At 38.2% G+C, this 17,766-nt stretch overlaps 1 protein-coding gene across 5 annotated transcripts in view; it reads left to right on the top strand.

The window, feature by feature from the left end:
• LOC106054183 (hepatocyte growth factor receptor-like) overlaps positions 1–17,766 on the top strand; it is a 191,692-nt gene that overhangs the window by 120,265 nt on the left and 53,661 nt on the right. For all 5 annotated transcript variants that reach the window (XR_008777362.1, XM_056025509.1, XM_056025507.1 and 2 more), the window contains 3 exons: positions 9,618–10,092; positions 12,135–12,269; positions 13,256–13,339. Coding sequence is in view for 4 of the 5 variants with exons in the window: in XM_056025509.1 (XP_055881484.1) it covers positions 9,618–10,092; positions 12,135–12,269; positions 13,256–13,339 (694 nt within the window). In the remaining variant the exon portion in view is untranslated. The remainder of the gene's footprint in view (positions 1–9,617; positions 10,093–12,134; positions 12,270–13,255; positions 13,340–17,766) is intronic.

Here is a 17,766-nt window from a genome sequence, read left to right as displayed (position 1 = left end):
ATAATCTTTATAGTCTGTTTAGCTTGTGGTCATCATAGAGTCTCCTCCACTTTCTGTTCTATTTGTAGTCATCATTCAGTCTCCTCCACTTTCTGTTCAACTTTTGGTCATCATTGAGTCTCCTCTACTTTCTGTTCACCTTGTGGTCATCATTGAGTCTCCTCCACTTTCTGTTCAACTTGAGGTCATCATTTAGTCTCTTCCACTTTCTGTTTAACTTGTGGTCATCATTGAGTCTCCTCCACTTTTTGTTCAACTTAAGGTCATCATTGAGTCTCCTTTACTTTCTGTTCAACTTGAGGTCATCATTGAGTCTCCTCCACTTTCTGTTCATCTTGAGGTCATCATTGAGTCTCTTCCACTTTCTGTTTAACTTGAGGTCATTTGAGTCTCATTTACTTTCTGTTCAACTGAAGGTCATCATTAAGTCTTCTCCACTTTCTGTTCAACATGAGGTCATCATTGAGTCTCCTCCACTTTCTTTTCAACTTAAGGTCATTATTGAGTTTCCTCCTTTTTCTGTTTAACTTGAGGTCATCATTGAGTCTCTTTCACTTTCTGTTTAACTTGGGGTCATCATTGAGTCTCCTCCACTTTCTGTTCAACTTAAAGTCATCATTGAGTCTCCCCCACTTTCTGTTCAACTTGTGGTCATCATTGAATCTCCTCCAATTTCTGTTCAACTTGAAATGATCATTGAGTCTCCTCCACTTTCTGTTCAACTTGAGGTCATCATTGAGTCTCTTCCACTTTCTGTTGAACTTAAGGTCATCATTGAGTCTCCTCCACTTCTTTTTCAACTTAAGGTCATCATTGATTCGCCTTTACTTTCTGTTCAACTTAAGGACATCCTTGAGTCTCCTCCACTTTCTGTTCAACTTAAGGTCATCATTGAGTCTCTTCCAATTTCTGTTGAACTTAAGGTCATCATTGAGTCTCCTCCACTTTCTGTTCAACTTGTGGTCATCCTTGAGTCTCCTCCACTTTCTTTTCAACTTAAGGACATCATTGAGTCTCCTCCACTTTCTGTTCAACTTGAGGTTATCATTGAGTCTCCTCCACTTTCTGTTAAACTTAAGGTCATCATTGTGTCTCCTCAACTTTCTGTTCAACTTGTGGTCAGCATTGAGTCTCCTCCACTTTCTGTTCAACTTAAGGTCATGATTGAGTCTCCTCCACTTTCTGTTCAACTTGTGGTCATCATTGAGTCTCCTCCACTTTCTGTTTAACTTGTGGTCATCATTGAGTCTCTTCCACTTTCTGTTTAACTTGTGGTCATCATTGAATCTCCTCCACTTTTTGTTCAACTTGAGGTCATCATTGAGTCTCCTCCACTTTCTGTTCAACCTAAGGTCATCATTGAGTCTGCTCTACTTTCTGTTCAACTTGAGGTAATCATTAAATCTACTCCACTTTCTGTTCAACTTGAGGTCATCATTGAGTCTCTTGCACTTTCTGTTCAACTTGAGGTCATCATTGAGTCTCTTCCACTTTCTGTTCAACTTGAGGTCATCATTGAGTCTCCTCCACTTTCTGTTTAACTTGAGGTCATCATTGAGTCTCTTCCACTTTCTGTTCAACTTTAGGTTATCATTGAGTCTCTTCCACTTTCTGTTCAACTTGAGGTCATCATTGAGTCTCCTCCACTTTCTGTTCACTTTGTGGTCATCACTGAGTCTCTTCAACTTTCTGTTCAACTTGTGGTCATCATTGCGTCTCCTCCACTTTCTGTTCAACTTGAGGTCATCATTGAGTCTCTTCCACTTTCTGTTCAACTTGTGGTCATCATTGAGTCTCCTCCACTTTCTGTTCAACTTAAGGTCATCATTGAGTCTCCTCAACTTTCTGTTCAACTTGAGGTTATCATTGAGTCTCCTCAACTTTCTGTTCAACTTGTGGTCATCATTGAGTCTCCTCCACTTTCTGTTCAACTTAAGGTCATCATTGAGTCTCCTCCACTTTCTGTTCAACTTAAGGTCATCATTGAGTCTCTTCCACTTTCTGTTCAACTTGTTGTCATCATTGAGTCTTCTCCACTTTCTGTTCAACTTTAGGTCATCATTTAGTCTCTTCCACTTTCTGTTTAACTTGTGGTCATCATTGAGTCTCCTCCACTTTCTGTTCAACTTGTTGTCATCATTGAGTCTCCTCCACTTTCTGTTCAACTTGTTTTCATCATTGAGTCTCCCCCACTTTCTGTTCAACTTGAGGTCATCATTGAGTCTCCTCCACTTTCTGTTCAACCTGAGGTCATCATTGAGTCTGCTCTACTTTCTGTTCCACTTGAGGTCATCATTGAGTCTCCTCCACTTTCTGTTCAACTTAAGGTCATCATTGAGTCTCCTCCACTTTCTGTTCAACTTGTTGTCATCATTGAGTCTCCTCCACTTTCTTTTCAACTTGTTTTCATCATTGAGTCTCCTCCACTTTCTTTTCAACTTGTTTTCATCATTGAGTCTCCTCCACTTTCTTTTTAACTTTTTTTCATCATTGAGTCTCCTCCACTTTCTGTTCAACGTAAGGTCATCATTGAGTCTCCTCCACTTTCTGTTCAACTTGTTTTCATCATTGAGTCTCCTCCACTTTCTTTTCAACTTGTTTTCATCATTGAGTCTCCCCCATTTTCTGTTCAACTTGAGGTCATCATTGAGTCTCTTCCACTTTCTGTTCAACTTGAGGTCATCATTGAGTCTCTTCCACTTTCTGTTCAACTTTTAGTTAACATTGAGTCTCATCCACTTTATAGTTCAAACTTGTTAACAGATATATGTACAAATGTTAAACAAATATTTGTACAATGTTTAACAAATATATGTGTATTCGTTATACAAAAATATGTATAAATGTTAGACAAATATATGTACAAATGTTAAACATATGTGTACAAATGTTAAACAAATATATGTACAAATGTTAAACAAATATATGTACAAATGTTAAACAAATATATGTACAAATGTTAAACAAATATGTGTACAAATGCTAAACAAATATGTGTACAAATGTTAAACAAATATATGTACAAATGTTAAACAAATATGTGTACAAATGCTAAACCAATATGTGTACAAATGTTAAACAAACATATGTACGAGGTTGTAAAAGGCGTGATAAGATTTTGTTGTGTTGTGATGTGTTGTGCACGTCCTAGAATGAAACATAGCGGCTACGCCCGTGGCTTTTTCCCAGACATCGGCTACGCCCGTGGCTTTGTTCCCAGACATCGGCTACGCCCGTGGCTTTTTTTCCCAGACATCGGCTACGCCCGTGGCTTTGTTTCCAGACATCGGCTACGCCCGTGGCTTTGTTCCCAGACATCGGCTACGCCCGTGGCTTTTTTTCCCAGACATCGGCTACGCCCTTGACTTTGTTCCCAGACATCGGCTACGCCCTTGACTTTGTTCCCAGACATCGGCTACGCCCGTGGCTTTTTTTCCCAGACATCGGCTACGCCCGTGGCTTTGTTTCCAGACATCGGCTACGCCCGTGGCTTTGTTCCCAGACATCGGCTACGCCCGTGGCTTTTTTTCCCAGACATCGGCTACGCCCGTGGCTTTGTTCCCAGACATCGGCTACGCCCGTGGCTTTGTTCCCAGACTTCGGCTACGCCCGTGGCTTTGTTCCCAGACATCGGCTTCGCCCGTGGCTTTGTTCCCAGACATCGGCTACGCCCGTGGCTTTGTTCCCAGACATCGGCTACGCCCGTGGCTTTGTTCCCAGACATCGGCTTCGCCCGTGGCTTTGTTCCCAGACATCGGTTTCGCCCGTGGCTTTGTTCCCAGACATCGGCTTCGCCCGTGGCTTTGTTCCCAGACTTCATAGGATTTATTAGGGTCGGAAAATCTCCCCTGTTCTATAAAGCTAATATTAACTCACTTTGTCTGTCAAGCTCTATTGTACACCCAATCTCGGATCAAGTGGATATTGTCATTGGATATATCAGTAACAACAAGATTACAAAGAGAGATTGTGTTATCACACAAACTCATATGTCTGATCCGTCTATTTGCAAGGAATATTCAAGACGTGATTTTGTTTTGATTGTCAAAAGTAATAATGTATAAAAACTCATATGAAGTTGTAAAAATGTAAACTATGTGACATGTTTCGCATGTTCCTTCAAAGTTACAGATATAAATCTTCTTCCTAGTCCAAACCTCCCGCTGGACGTCTTATTTTACATTTAATTTTCTTGCTGAAACATTACAAAAGACTTTCTATCGCTAAAGATTGTTCCGGATTTTGTTTTGAACAAGAAATCGACCTACATTTATTTAATTTTCTTACAAATCATCGCCAAATAGTTCCGAATTTTTTATGAAAACTCTACTAACGAAAAATAACTGTTTGAAATCCCTCTTTTAATTAAAAAAATAATTTTCTTTCTAACACGTTGAAAAACTCATTTACAAAAATCGGTTGTTCCGGATTTTTATGAAAAACATTTTAACTCTATTTATTTAAAATCGCACTTTTATGTTACTTATATTATTTACTTTTCTAGCTAAAATGTTACGAAATCTAATTAATCGTTAATATTGTTATAAACCTGGTGGTGGCACAGATGGGGGTAGTGGTGTGAGTGTAGTCAGCCGACGCAAATCGCCCCAGCCCAGCGCTAGACGAGCGGTCAACCGTGACGAGTGACGACGGTCAGCCGAGACGAGTGTCAACACGGCGGTTCGGGAATGATCGACGGCGGTCCGGGAAGGATCGACGTCGTGAACAGAGCTCAGGAGCGTCACGAGAGTTGTAGTCATCTGACCACCTAGAAACGTCGGGCGGCGTTCTGTTCGGTTCGAGAAGGCCAGTAGGGACCCTATATAAGAGCGGGGGTGTCGCAGTCAAGACGGTTGAGAAAAGGGCTCAATACAGCAAGGTTCAGAGCCCGGTTCACTACAGTCCGGTCGACTACAGCACAGTTCAACGGTGTGGTTCTGTACGGAGCATTACGACGGTTCAGTGCGGAGTACTGTCAAGTACAGTTGAGACGACTGGCGTCTTGATCTTGGTCTGCGATCGAGTCCGACACAACGAGCCTAGTGTGTGAAGTCAGTCCTGAACTGTTAAACCCAGTGCAAGCCCGGAACGAGACGGAGAGGCCAGTGCAAGAGTTGATACGCAGGAACGGTGTTATCGGAGAGATATTTGTACAGTGTACGTGCTGCCAATTGTACAGTATTGGCTGTTATTTATGGACATTAAACCTTTACGTTATTTTGGAGCCCTGACTTGTCAAGTTCTTTAAGTTGGTGGTGTATGGTGCAGTTTGCAGAGAGCCTGGATAGTGAGATTCGTTACAATATTATGTTGAGGATTTTTAAGGAAAACAACTTCCTAACACCAAAGTATGGTTTGAAAATCTCTCCAAAAGGCTGTGGTACATCTAATATTTATACTAGACCATCCCAAAAATTTAATTACAGAAAAAACTAATTTTTTACAACGCCAAATGAATCTTTGAAACATTACTACTTTAGACAAAACAAAATCACGCCTTGAATATTCCTTGCGAATAGGCGGATCCAACAGGGATCCGACTCCGACGGGGCCGTCTATGAGTTTGTGGGATAACACAAACCCTCTTTGTAATCTTGTTATCAATTGTCATTGTTTAGCGCTGTTTCATGCTTTTAGCTTTTGGAATACGCTGTGATCCTATCACTTGTCTGGACAAGTTGGGAAAATGAGGCGGGGGGGAGAAAAAAAATGAAATAGGGAGACCTGAATATGGACTTGTCGCTCACGCCTCTTCGGGCTAACATGCTCACCACCAGGGCTGGTCCTAGCAATTGCGGGGCCCTATGCGAAACGGATTGCGCGGGACTTATTCTGGGTAAGGATAATAAGATTGTGTATTGAAAAATAAATTTGTCTTTGTATTTTATACATTCTTAACTAAGTACAAAATCACGATCAAATTAACTTTACTTTACGAGCCTTGTGTGTAGCGAAGTCATACAGTAGATCATCAAAATTCTGTTTCCTACATAGATCACGCTCAATAGCAAGAATTGCCACATTGTTCAATCTCTCTTCGTGAATTGTTGGCCTTAAGTAATTCTTGACTAGTTTAAGACGCGAGAAAGGAACTTTTTTTGTTTTTCCAGTAGACGACAGTAGAAACAATAGATCTTGTCTGCTGACACAGAATATATCAGCCAAGGACGCAAAACACTTTCACCATTACTCAGGTTTGGACTTAAGTGAAATGTCTACCATGCTTATTTTTCGGAAAATTCTCCAAATGTAATCTCAGGTGGACCTTTTTGTAATAAATAGGCAATACAAGATCTTTTCATTTTTTATAGACACATGGCAGGATAATCCAGATTTCTCAATGAATCGACCACATTTAGCTCATTTTCTTTAACTACATGTTGATCAGTTATTACATTATTGCCTTCATTCCTTACGACATGTTGATAAGTTGTTAGTGTTACATCATTTTCTTCTCTTACGACATTCACCACTTAAGTGATTTGATTTGATTTGATTTTGATTTTAGGCACATCGGCACAATTTAGGCCATGTCGTGCATGCAGTCCTTTAAGGACTACTCTCTCTCTCTAAACAACAAGGGCCAAATTCTATACAGTCATCTCATTAAAATCAAGGTCTATTCACAGTTAAAATAGTAAAGGTGGTAAAAATTTAATTATTTGGTAAAAATCTAATGTAAATAGTACATGTTCACAAATTCATAAATCAGATCTTCGTAGACAACCCCACTTCCCGAATAAAGCCCAGTACCTTCCCAGGGTCGACATTATCAAATAGTGTTTTTAAGTTAAGGGCTCTAAAATATTTCTCCCTGACATCCTGGTATCTGGGGCAATCAACGAGGATATGTTCCACGGTGAGGTGAGAGTCACAGTACTCACAAAGTGGGGGCTCGTCTCTCTTCAGCACAAAAGAGTGCGTGATGTAGGTGTGGCATAACCTAAGTCTGGACATGGTCGTGCTACCACGCCTTGTCAGACCCTTAGATGTGGGCACCACTGCAGTTTTTTGCATACTTCATATAATCTGTTTCATCTGTCTCACTAGAAGTGATTATGTTTTCATTTTCATCTGTCTCACTAGAAGTGATTATGTTTTCATTTTCTGGTTTTTATCGTTTAAAAAACGTATTTTAGTTCTATTGTAACTTTCGTTTCGGTTAAAATTCGCACTATTATTATATTTTTATTAAATATGAAAGCTGGCAATGCTTTTTTTTTATTGGCGTAAGGTTTGTTTTTTCCATATAACAATTTTGTCTAATTTTCAGGAGATTTTAAAAATAATTTCCACCACATTTTCGTATATTTTGCATCATTATGCATCTACATATATACTTAGCGCGGGGCCTATAAAAGCGCGGGCCCACTGCGGCCGCATAGGTTGCAGTGGCTTGAGACCGGCCCTGCTCACCACTTTACTAGTGAGGTACTTATCCCTAGAGAAGATTTGTATAGTTATATATTGTTTGGCTCAATTTAAAGCGGCGACATATAAAGAGGACTTATTAAGCTAAGACCACTTCAGTCGAGTACATATTTTTTCTCTAGTTCCAGATACAAAACAAAATAATTATTACAAGACATGTAGGTATCCGGCTCCGGCTGCTGACGAATATGATATTTTACTATCCGGCCATATCCGGCTCCGGTTGAATATAATAAAAGTGCTATCCTGTGCAACCCTAGCCTCTAGCCTCTAGACCATTCTCTATCAAGAGATGTATTTTGGCTTCAACACTATTCGGCATCTTCTTTTCAGTTGCACTCATTAGTGCTTTTAAATCCCTGGAAGATGGAGTATATATCCACAGTTGATCCGATGGAAAGATTTTAACCTGGCTTGCCTTGAAGCCAAAACGAAAAGATGGTGTTTCTTGATTAAGGAACTGCTGTTTGCAGTTAATGGACACTCATATCTCATTCACAAGAAGGATTACAAAGACTACTGTATACTTTGGCAGCTGCATGTCAAGAGTTCAATCTTACATTAAGCCACTCCAAAACCAAATCAAGGTACAAGACGTCGCAGAAATACCTGTGATACATATTGAAAATCACACTCTTACGGTGGTGCAAGAATTTACCTACTTGGGATCAACAATCGTCAGCAACCTAGATTTAGACACTGAGCTTGCAAAAAAGAATTGGAAAGGAGATGGCAAAAATCTGCAAGCATGTCTGGGAAAGTGCCAAATTGACCACGACAACCAAAATCCTAGTCTATAATGCCTTTGTAGTGAGCACTCTTCTGTATGGCAGTAAGAACTGGTCAATAGATACGTATCAAGACCATAGATTAAATAATTTTCACTTTCGCTGCCTGCGACGCATAATGTGCATCTCCTGGAGGGATCATGTCTCCAATCAGGATGTTTTGAAATTGGACAATTTCACACAGTATCTATGCTCTTCTGACAAAGAGAAGACTGCGCTTGCTCTGACATGTCACCCGCATGCCAGATAGAAGAATCCCTAAAGACATCTTATATGCTGAACTTGCTGAGGGAGACAGATCCAAGGGACGCCCAAGACTAATTCATAGAGATGTCTGCAAGACATAAGAACGATAGGCATCGTTGAAATTACCTTGAAGGAAATAGCCCAAGATCAGACAACATGGAGACTGCGTGCTGGTACGAACCTCGCAGAGAGCAGAAGAAACGAAGCTGCATTAGACAAGAAAGAAAGAAAGCTGTATTATCAGCTAGCACTAAACAGATGCATATGCATGCAGGAACTGTGGCAAACTCTGCTGCTCCAGAATCGGCTTGATTAATCACATCAGATTCTGACAAAAAACTATGTGCTTCCTTGCCTGATGGTCACAATTTCAAGGATTCTTCTTTATCTTCTTCTTATTCGTTCTCATTTTTATGTTGAGCGTTCAGATGACTAGACCAATACATCAGATGAACTGCGCAGTGGTTTCCAAATCAGGGAGCTCTCCATATATTTCCTTTCTATTGGCGTGTTTTGGTGTCAGTGTCTTGTTCGGGCCTCTTGGTAAAGAAAACAGTTTTGAAGGACATGGTCAGTATTCTCTGGTGACACTCCACATCGGCAGATTTCACTGATTCCAATTTGGAGCTTCACATTCTTTTGTGTCCGGTCCTGAGTCGAAAGATTAGACGTTGATTTTGTCAGGATAGCTTATAATAAGCATCATCTTTTTTGTGATTCGGATGAGAGCTTGTCCATTTCTCATTTATTTTATTTGAATTTTATTTTATTTTTACTTTCAATATTTTTTTACTATTTAAATTAATCTAATGATCTAGATAAGTGTTTCTCAAAGTGGGGTTCGCGTACCCCTAGGGGTACGGGAAGACGTTGGAAGGGTACGCGTTGCATCTCATTAACTATGCTGATTTTTGAAACTACCCATTTCTTATGTTCTGTTCATGAGTTCAAATGAGGTGGGAGAGGGGAACTCAGCATTACAAACATTATAGATGGGGTACACATAGGTCAAAAGTTTGGGAAACACTGATCAATCTTCGAACAATGTTTTAACAGAAAGCATCCACCATGGGAAGTATTCAATAGTTGTCATTAAACAAATACGTTGACATTAATTCCTATATTCACATTTTGTACCAATGTTTATTTCAGGGTAAATATATTCCAACTTGGCCCATTCCCATCACTGTTTCCATTGGCAGCAGGCAGTGCAAGGTGAAGCAAGTGAGCAATGATTCTCTCGAGTGTAGTCTGCTTCACCTGGACGAGTTCAAGCTGAGAGACAAAACTGAATGGCCTTTGGAGGATGTCACACTTCACACAACAAAGAGGACAAATGACATGAACACTATCAACATGACATCTAATGCAAACATTAGCACAAGTTCATCGGAAGACATGGAACTGCAGTGGCCTGTCATTGTCCAGATAGGCAATTACAGGGAGACAGTTGGTCACGTGGTCCAAGATGGGCTTGAGCAACAGGCTTCAAGAGCAGTGATCAATGTTCCACTTTTGTCTGGACTACTTGCTGGACTTGTCTTATTAGTTGTCCTTATAGTCAGTATTAATTGTATTATTCATTATAGACGGAAACAATTCAGAAAACGCCCTGTCTATATCTATGGTGAGTAGGTTAGAAATATCTTTAGTTCACTAAGTCATCTTGAGTATTTGTACTAGAACAAGACGCCCTGTCTATATCTTGAGTATTTGTACTAGAACAAGACGCCCTGTCTAAATCTATGGTGAGTAGGTTAGAAATATCTTTAGTTCACTAAGTCATCTTAAGTATTTGTACTAGAACAAGACGCCCTGTCTATATCTTGAGTATTTGTACTAGAACAAGACGCCCTGTCTATATCTTGAGTATTTGTACTAGATCAAGACGCCCTGTCTATATCTATGGTGAATAGGTTAGAAATATCTTTAGTTCACTAAGTCATCTTAAGTATTTGTACTAGAACCACATGTACTGGACATTCTTGTTGGACATTAACATGAAACCAGTGATAGTAAGAAGATAGTGTCACTAATGTGATGTCAATATTTCAGTCTAGTTACTAGAAGTGACTAGGTGTTCGAGTTTATTCATTGAAAGCCTGTGACACAGAAATGACCAAAAAACTGTCAAGAAGAACTTTGTCGGTATTTTTGTGATCATTTGTTCATATTTTGAGATTGATGGGTAAAATAGTCTTGGTCCAACTCAATATCTTTAGTACTTTTTAATGTATAATATCTCCGATGTTCTATGTTGAGAAAGTGTTAAATGTGCAACATTATATGCTATATGTTCTCTTTCATCCTTATTGATGATCAATTGCAATGATTGATCTTGCATCTAATGATAAGCCTTTTGTTGACCTATCCATGTAGCCTACTTTTATAAATGATCAAACCAGGTAGCCACTAGAAAGCTATACCCAACTCGATGCTGACATTACCTGACTAGTTGGTCAGTCTAGTGGCTAGGGGGACCTGACTAGTTGGTCAGTCTAGTGGCTAGGGGGACCTGACTAGTTGGTCAGTCTAGTGGCTAGTGGGACCTGACTAGTTGGTCAGTCTAGTGGCTAGTGGGACCTGACTAGTTGGTCAGTCTAGTGGCTAATGGGGCATGTTTATGAGTAGTATACAGTTCAAATCCTATTCTTTTTTTTTATTTGAGATTTAACACTCCGAGAATTTAATTACATATTGCACTAGAAGTTTCTAGAACACACACAATGTTTAGTAAGAGATATAGAAACATTACTATTGGACTTACGAATGGGGGGTATCTTTATAAAAATCATGAGTTCACCCCTTTACCCCTTAGGTAATGGGATTATCAACATTGGATGGCCGTGAGTTTCTCCTGCACTGAGGGTTAAGTAAATATTCAAACATTCCTTAGATTGAGCATGAAAAGCTCAGAGAGTGTCTCGGACTCATGGATTGTCTCCTCTAACGGCAAAGACAAAAATCACATTGACGACATTTCTTCTTGCGCCTCGTTATGATATTGAGATAAAGACTTCATAGTGGATTACATTTGTACGATTCCTCTTATCCGGTTGCAAATCATTGGAAAAACTACTAACAAAAACTAGCTGATTAGCCACACAGCTCTGGTTTGACCGTTATAATTTTTCGAAATTAAATTGGGTCTAAACAATATTTTTCTTGCACAGACATACGACAGCGGGGTTTCCCGCTTCTTCATGAAAGAGTTCATACATGACTAGACGTCCGAGATCTATCAACAAACTAGAATCGTCTACTCCATATACCTAGATCCAGATTTTTTAGTCTAGGCTAGTCTTTTAATGTTGCTATGGTGCCAACAGTATCATCTAAGAAGAATTTCAAATACTCCTAGTAGATAGTAGATTTATACATGCGCTTGACCAGGATTTTTTTTTTGGGGTGGGTTAAAAATATTCTTTTTCTTTATACCTATCATTCATTAGTTATACAAAGTAGGGTAATCACTCTTACAAAACTGTCTAGGCTTTATAAAGGAGGAATTGTCTTTTTAAAAAACTTTTTTTGTATGTTACAATAGTCATGATCTAGTTTGATATTCAATTTTCTAAATAGATTTGAAAGATTGAGTGCGTCCTTTGTTTCTTCCAGATGTATTTACAATGCTTACAAATGTTGATTTTGTTTGAAATGTTCTTTCAGGATCTAAAGTTGATCTGTGCATGCAGCCATTGAAAACAATTTTAAGTTCAATAGTTGATCAAGTAAAAACAGAAGATCTAGAGACATTAATAATTACTTTGGACAAACTGACCTTCGGGAAACCACTTGGCTCAGGTAAGAGACATTGATGACCAGTAAAAAAAACACTTGGCTCAGGTAAGAGACATTGATGACCAGTAAAAAAACACTTGGTTCAGGTAAGAGACATTGATGACCAGTAAAAAAACACTTGGTTCAGGTAAGAGACATTGATGACCAGTAAAAAACACTTGGTTCAGGTGCGATGACATCAACTGAGACCAGGAACACTTGAATCTCAGGGACAATTGTACTATTTGGTTTTCATTGCGAACTTCAGTTTATTTCAATGGGTAAATAGGTGTTGACCAACTGTCCAAATACATATATGTATATATAAAAAGAAAATAGATGTTTCAGAGTTTTCTAATAAAAGTGAATATCTTCGGGTGCGAAAGTTGAGTGCAGTGATCTGGCCAAGCCATTTACGAGCTGCAGATGTTGTCATGTTTAGGTGCTGCAAGGAAGATTTCTTCTTCTAGAAACTCTTCTTTCATAAAAGTTCTACATTCATAAAAGTTCTGCATTCATAAAAGTTCTACATTCATAAAAGTTCTGCATTCATAAAAGTTTTACATTCATAAAAGAAAGACTGTATGATACAAGTACAAAAGATAATCAGATGAAATGATTAGAAAAACAAGACTAAAGGCTTGCACGTGCTGTATTCACGTGCTTTTGCTCATTCCCATAAGTAGATCTATTCTTTCTTTCCATTGGCTTGCAGAGCAAGGGGCGGGTTGACAAACCAATCACCATATAGATTCTATAAACTCTAATTAAAATGGAAAATTTAGTTGATACATGCATCCGTAATCCTCTATTTAAACAACGTGTGTGCTATAGAACACTAGATATATACTTCTATAATCTACAATGCTAAGATTGCTTATTTTCTTGCTAATCTAGCTCTGAAGATTTATTTCACTTGAATCTAAGGAACTTTTTAATTATCAGCTTATTCTAAAATCATGTCATCTAGAAATATTCTTAATCCCCGGAATCTCTGCAATACATTTCAGGTAATTTTGGATGCGTCTACGAAGGGATGCTGCAAATTTCATCTGACAAGGAACCCATGAAAGTGGCTGTTAAAACAGTCAAAGGCAAGTTTTAGAAAAAATAAATACTTTTTTTTTTGTAATGTAAACGCGTTTGTTAAAGTAGGCGCATTTGTAAAGTAGGCCATTTGGTAAAGTAGGCGCATTTGTAAAGTAGACGCAATCTCTTCTTTCGGACTTTTGAATACAAATTATGTTGACTATAAAAAAAAAACAAAGGCTATTCATGCATGAACTCTTTCATGGAGAAGCGGGAAACTCCGCTGTCGTATGTCTGTGCAAGAAAAATATTGTTTAGACCCAAGTTTCCATCTTCCGAATATTGTGCTTTTGAAATGTAATGTTGCCTTCGTCATGGTGGTAAACAGTGTTATTCTATGATCTAGTTATTTTTTTCCAAAATAAACACATCTATTATATGCATATAAATGAAAACCTTTAAAACAAGATGAGCTTATTGTTTGACTTACCTTAAATTTGTCTCACATGTAGGTGCTCACAGCTCGGTTGGCAAAAGTGATCTTTTTGAAATAGTTAACTGGCATTGTTTATTTTATTTCTTGAAAATCTCTCCCAAATAACTTCTGTTCATTTCTTACTTTTTCTTTAGGTTCCAATATAATGCCTTCCAATATCTACAAAACAATATGTCTCCGTTTTATTACAATCATCTTATCAGCTTGCTAATTCACGGATTCCGAAAACGGCTATAACGATTTTCCAAGAAATTGGACAATTTATGTATATCTTTAGAAAAAGAAACACTAGCTTTTTGCCACATCAGGAAAATTCTGGTTTGATCGTTATAATTTTTTAAAAATCTATTCATATAAAAATTAAATTTGGATTGCGTCGTTTTATGTCGAACAGAAATACAATCGTCCAGCGTGTATTGAAGAGTTACAACTGACTAGACGTTCAGGAACATTTGGTCACCGACTTAGTTAGACATTGGCAGTGATCACCGACTTAGTTAGACATTGGCAGTGATCACCGACTTAGTTAGACATTGGCAGTGATCACCGACTTAGTTAGACATTGGCAGTGATCACCGACTTAGTTAGACATTGGCAGTGATCACCGACTTAGTTAGACATTGGCAGTGGTCACCGACTTAGTTAGACATTGGCAGTGGTCACCGACTTAGTTAGACATTGGCAGTGGTCACCGACTTAGCTAGACATTGGCAGTGATCACCGACTTAGACATTGGCAGTGATCACCGACTTAGTTAGACATTGGCAGTGGTCACCGACTTAGTTAGACATTGGCAGTGATCACCGACTTAGTTAGACATTGGCAGTGGTCACCGACTTAGTTAGACATTGGCAGTGATCACCGACTTAGTTAGACATTGGCAGTGGTCACCGACTTAGTTAGACATTGGCAGTGGTCACCGACTTAGTTAGACATTGGCAGTGGTCACCGACTTAGTTAGACATTGGCAGTGGTCACCGACTTAGTTAGACATTGGCAGTGATCACCGACTTAGTTAGACATTGGCAGTGATCATGTTTCAAATACTTATAGGCTAAAGTTTAATAATACACATTATCAATATAAAATTTTTATCTCTAACTAAATCCAGTATTCTAGTCTACGCTACTGTCTTTTAATATTTTTATTATCTGGATCTGTATCACCAAACTAGAATTTTCTATACGATCGAGTATATTAGTACATGCGCTTGATCAGGATTTTTATCGGAGCAGGGTTGGGGCGGGGCCAAAATTTGTTTGTCTCTCTCTCATTCATTAGATATTAAGGTCAAAGTGATCGCTCTTACAAACATTCAACAAGAGGAAGTGTTGACTTGTAGACGTTGCATCAGAACTTTGAATGATCTAAAATATCATGATGTCCGATTGTCATTTTCTCTTCTAGTTTCTGAGATCTAAACGGGACAGACGGACGGACGGACAGGGGGCCGCTAAAAATGGACAATTTAGTTTTATTTGTATGTGTGTTCAGTACGGGTGAGTATTTGCAACACGAAAGTACATGGTCATCTTTAGTCTACGTCCAAAGTCATGAGTCTATATAATGTTGGAATAAGGTTATTCAAACCAAAGCCTAATTATTAAATTTATCTACACTTTTATAAAGTTTTATTTTGGATAAGTTTGTCTTAATTTAATTCAATCTATTTCTTGCCTTTTTTTTTAAATTGTTGTTTTGACATTGAACGCTAGGTGAAACATCAACGAAATAGTTCCATTTGATATTTTGATTTTTTTTTTCAATGCTATAGGAACACACTCTAGGGGCCGATTGGATCTATGGGCATTTGTGCATTGCCCAGTGTGACGGTACCCAGTTGGTCCAGTTGGGCCACCGAAAGGGCCGCATGGATGCCAGTTAATTAAATTAAGATTTATAATATTCTCTTTAAAAGCACTTTGATCGTCATAATTAATGAAATACACATGTTATACACTTTGAAGTCTAATATTAATATAAATGCATTGTCGTAAATACCCTACGTCCGTGTAGGGCGCTTCTAGTAGACGTCTATACCTTTTACATACTTAACGATAAACAAGAAACTTAAGGGCCTTTATTTCTTTTAGGGTAATGTTATGGTCATCTGTTGTTTTGTTTTTTTGGCAAATGGTTTACAAGCAAGCTGTCGTGTGGCCAGCACAAAGAACAACCTTTCCCCAACTATAGTCAGGTACCCGATTCTTCACCGAGTTTCGAACCAGGGCTCAAAAGCCACGCGCTTAAAAACTCTGCCACCGCGCCCCAATGACCTTTCGTGAAGGGCAGTTTAATAATTGAAGATGAAGAGTTTCATTTGTAAATTGAAGTCCATATGCTTCAGAAAATGGCAAGGAGTGAAACACAGAGAGCTTAGAGGGTAAACAATGTTATATCTAATGAACGCATAGTTAACACAGGGGCGCCCCAGGGGGCTGTGACATCGCCATTGTGGTTCATTTTGTACACAAATGATTTTCAATCCGATAGTTCTTGGTTCTAGCTCCTTCACAAAATTCGCTGATGATGCGGCTCTTCTTGCTCTGCTCTCAGAGAGAAATGATAATCGATTTTCGTAGGGACAAGAAGGAAAATGATATTGTTTCTGTAGCTGGAGAGACTATTGAAATTGTGCAACCTTTAAATACCTTGGTACTATCCTAGACAATAAACTAAATTTTACTGCAAATACTGATTATATCAGCAAAAAAGGGCAGCAAAGATTACGATTACTAAGAAAACTGTCCTCGTTTAATGTTAGCGAAAAGCTATGTTTTATCACGCTCACATCTGCAATATTTTAAGTTTCAATATCACTGCCTGGTATGGCAATCTGAGCATTCAAAATAGGAATAAACTTTATAGAATCCTAAATGCTGCTGGCAAAATCATTGGCAGAAAACAAACCCCATTTGGGCAGTTGTTTGAGACAAACATCTATAAAAAAGATAACAAGATCCTCGAAATAAAGAATCACCCTTTGTGTCAGGTTTTGTGATTTTACCATCACAAAAGAGATACAAGACACCGATAGCAAAGACAAACAGACACAAACACTCTTTTGTTCCCCTGGCAATCAAATCATTAAATAAGAACAATCTGGTATAGACTTTGTCACATGTAAATTATGAGTGAGTCTGGTGTGAATGTACACTTTGGTTTCTTATAGTTATAATGTTTTTTGTTTGGTGTAATGCACAAATTGTAAGACAAATTTCCTTACGGATAATAAAGATTATTATTATTATTATTAAATCATAAACTATATGCTTGTTGATGGGGGATCTTCAGTTGCCTTGAAAGTGAATGTCAAATACATGTACAGTTAATGTATATGGTAGCAGAAATGTTTTCACATTATGAAATTCCCCATTCCAGGTGTTATACTTTATTGATTTGGTAATAGAGCTTATCATCTAATAAATTATGCACATAGCTAACTACTTTCGATACATTTTTAAACTTTACAAAATGCTTTAGAGCAGTGGTTCCCAAACTTTTTTGTCTCGTAGACCCTTTGCCATGTTTTCTGATTTTCGGTAGACCCCCTGCTTAACTTGTATTGCATTTTTGCAAATTCGTCAACATTTTTTTAAAAACGAATTTCTAACTGTAGTGAGTTGAATATTGAAAAAAGTCATTTAAAGCATTAAAATGTATAGAGATCTATCTTTTTATTGTTAAAATTCAAATTTTAGCAAACTAAAATAGCATTTAATATTTATTACTGGAATCAACAAACACGCTGAATTTTTTTTTGAATATCTTTGCTACAGATATTATGTAACTAAAACTCCAATATGGGAAAAGTTTTGTGGGTACACTCTGAAGTAGAATAAGGAGCCGGCAACCCTTAGGCAGTTTGCAGCATGAGAAATATTTAAAGGATTAACTGAGGTACAACTAATATATTAGTGTATGAAAGAGTTACATTAATGGAATGTAAAAATTTAAGTCAAGACTTGCTAGGCTTAAATGACATCCATGATCGTA

Source organism: Biomphalaria glabrata, chromosome 4 (assembly GCF_947242115.1).
Source record: "Biomphalaria glabrata chromosome 4, xgBioGlab47.1, whole genome shotgun sequence".
NCBI lineage: Eukaryota > Metazoa > Mollusca > Gastropoda > Planorbidae > Biomphalaria > Biomphalaria glabrata.
The sequence above is the reverse complement of the archived record's forward strand: the minus strand, read 5'-3'. Positions and strand labels throughout refer to the sequence as shown.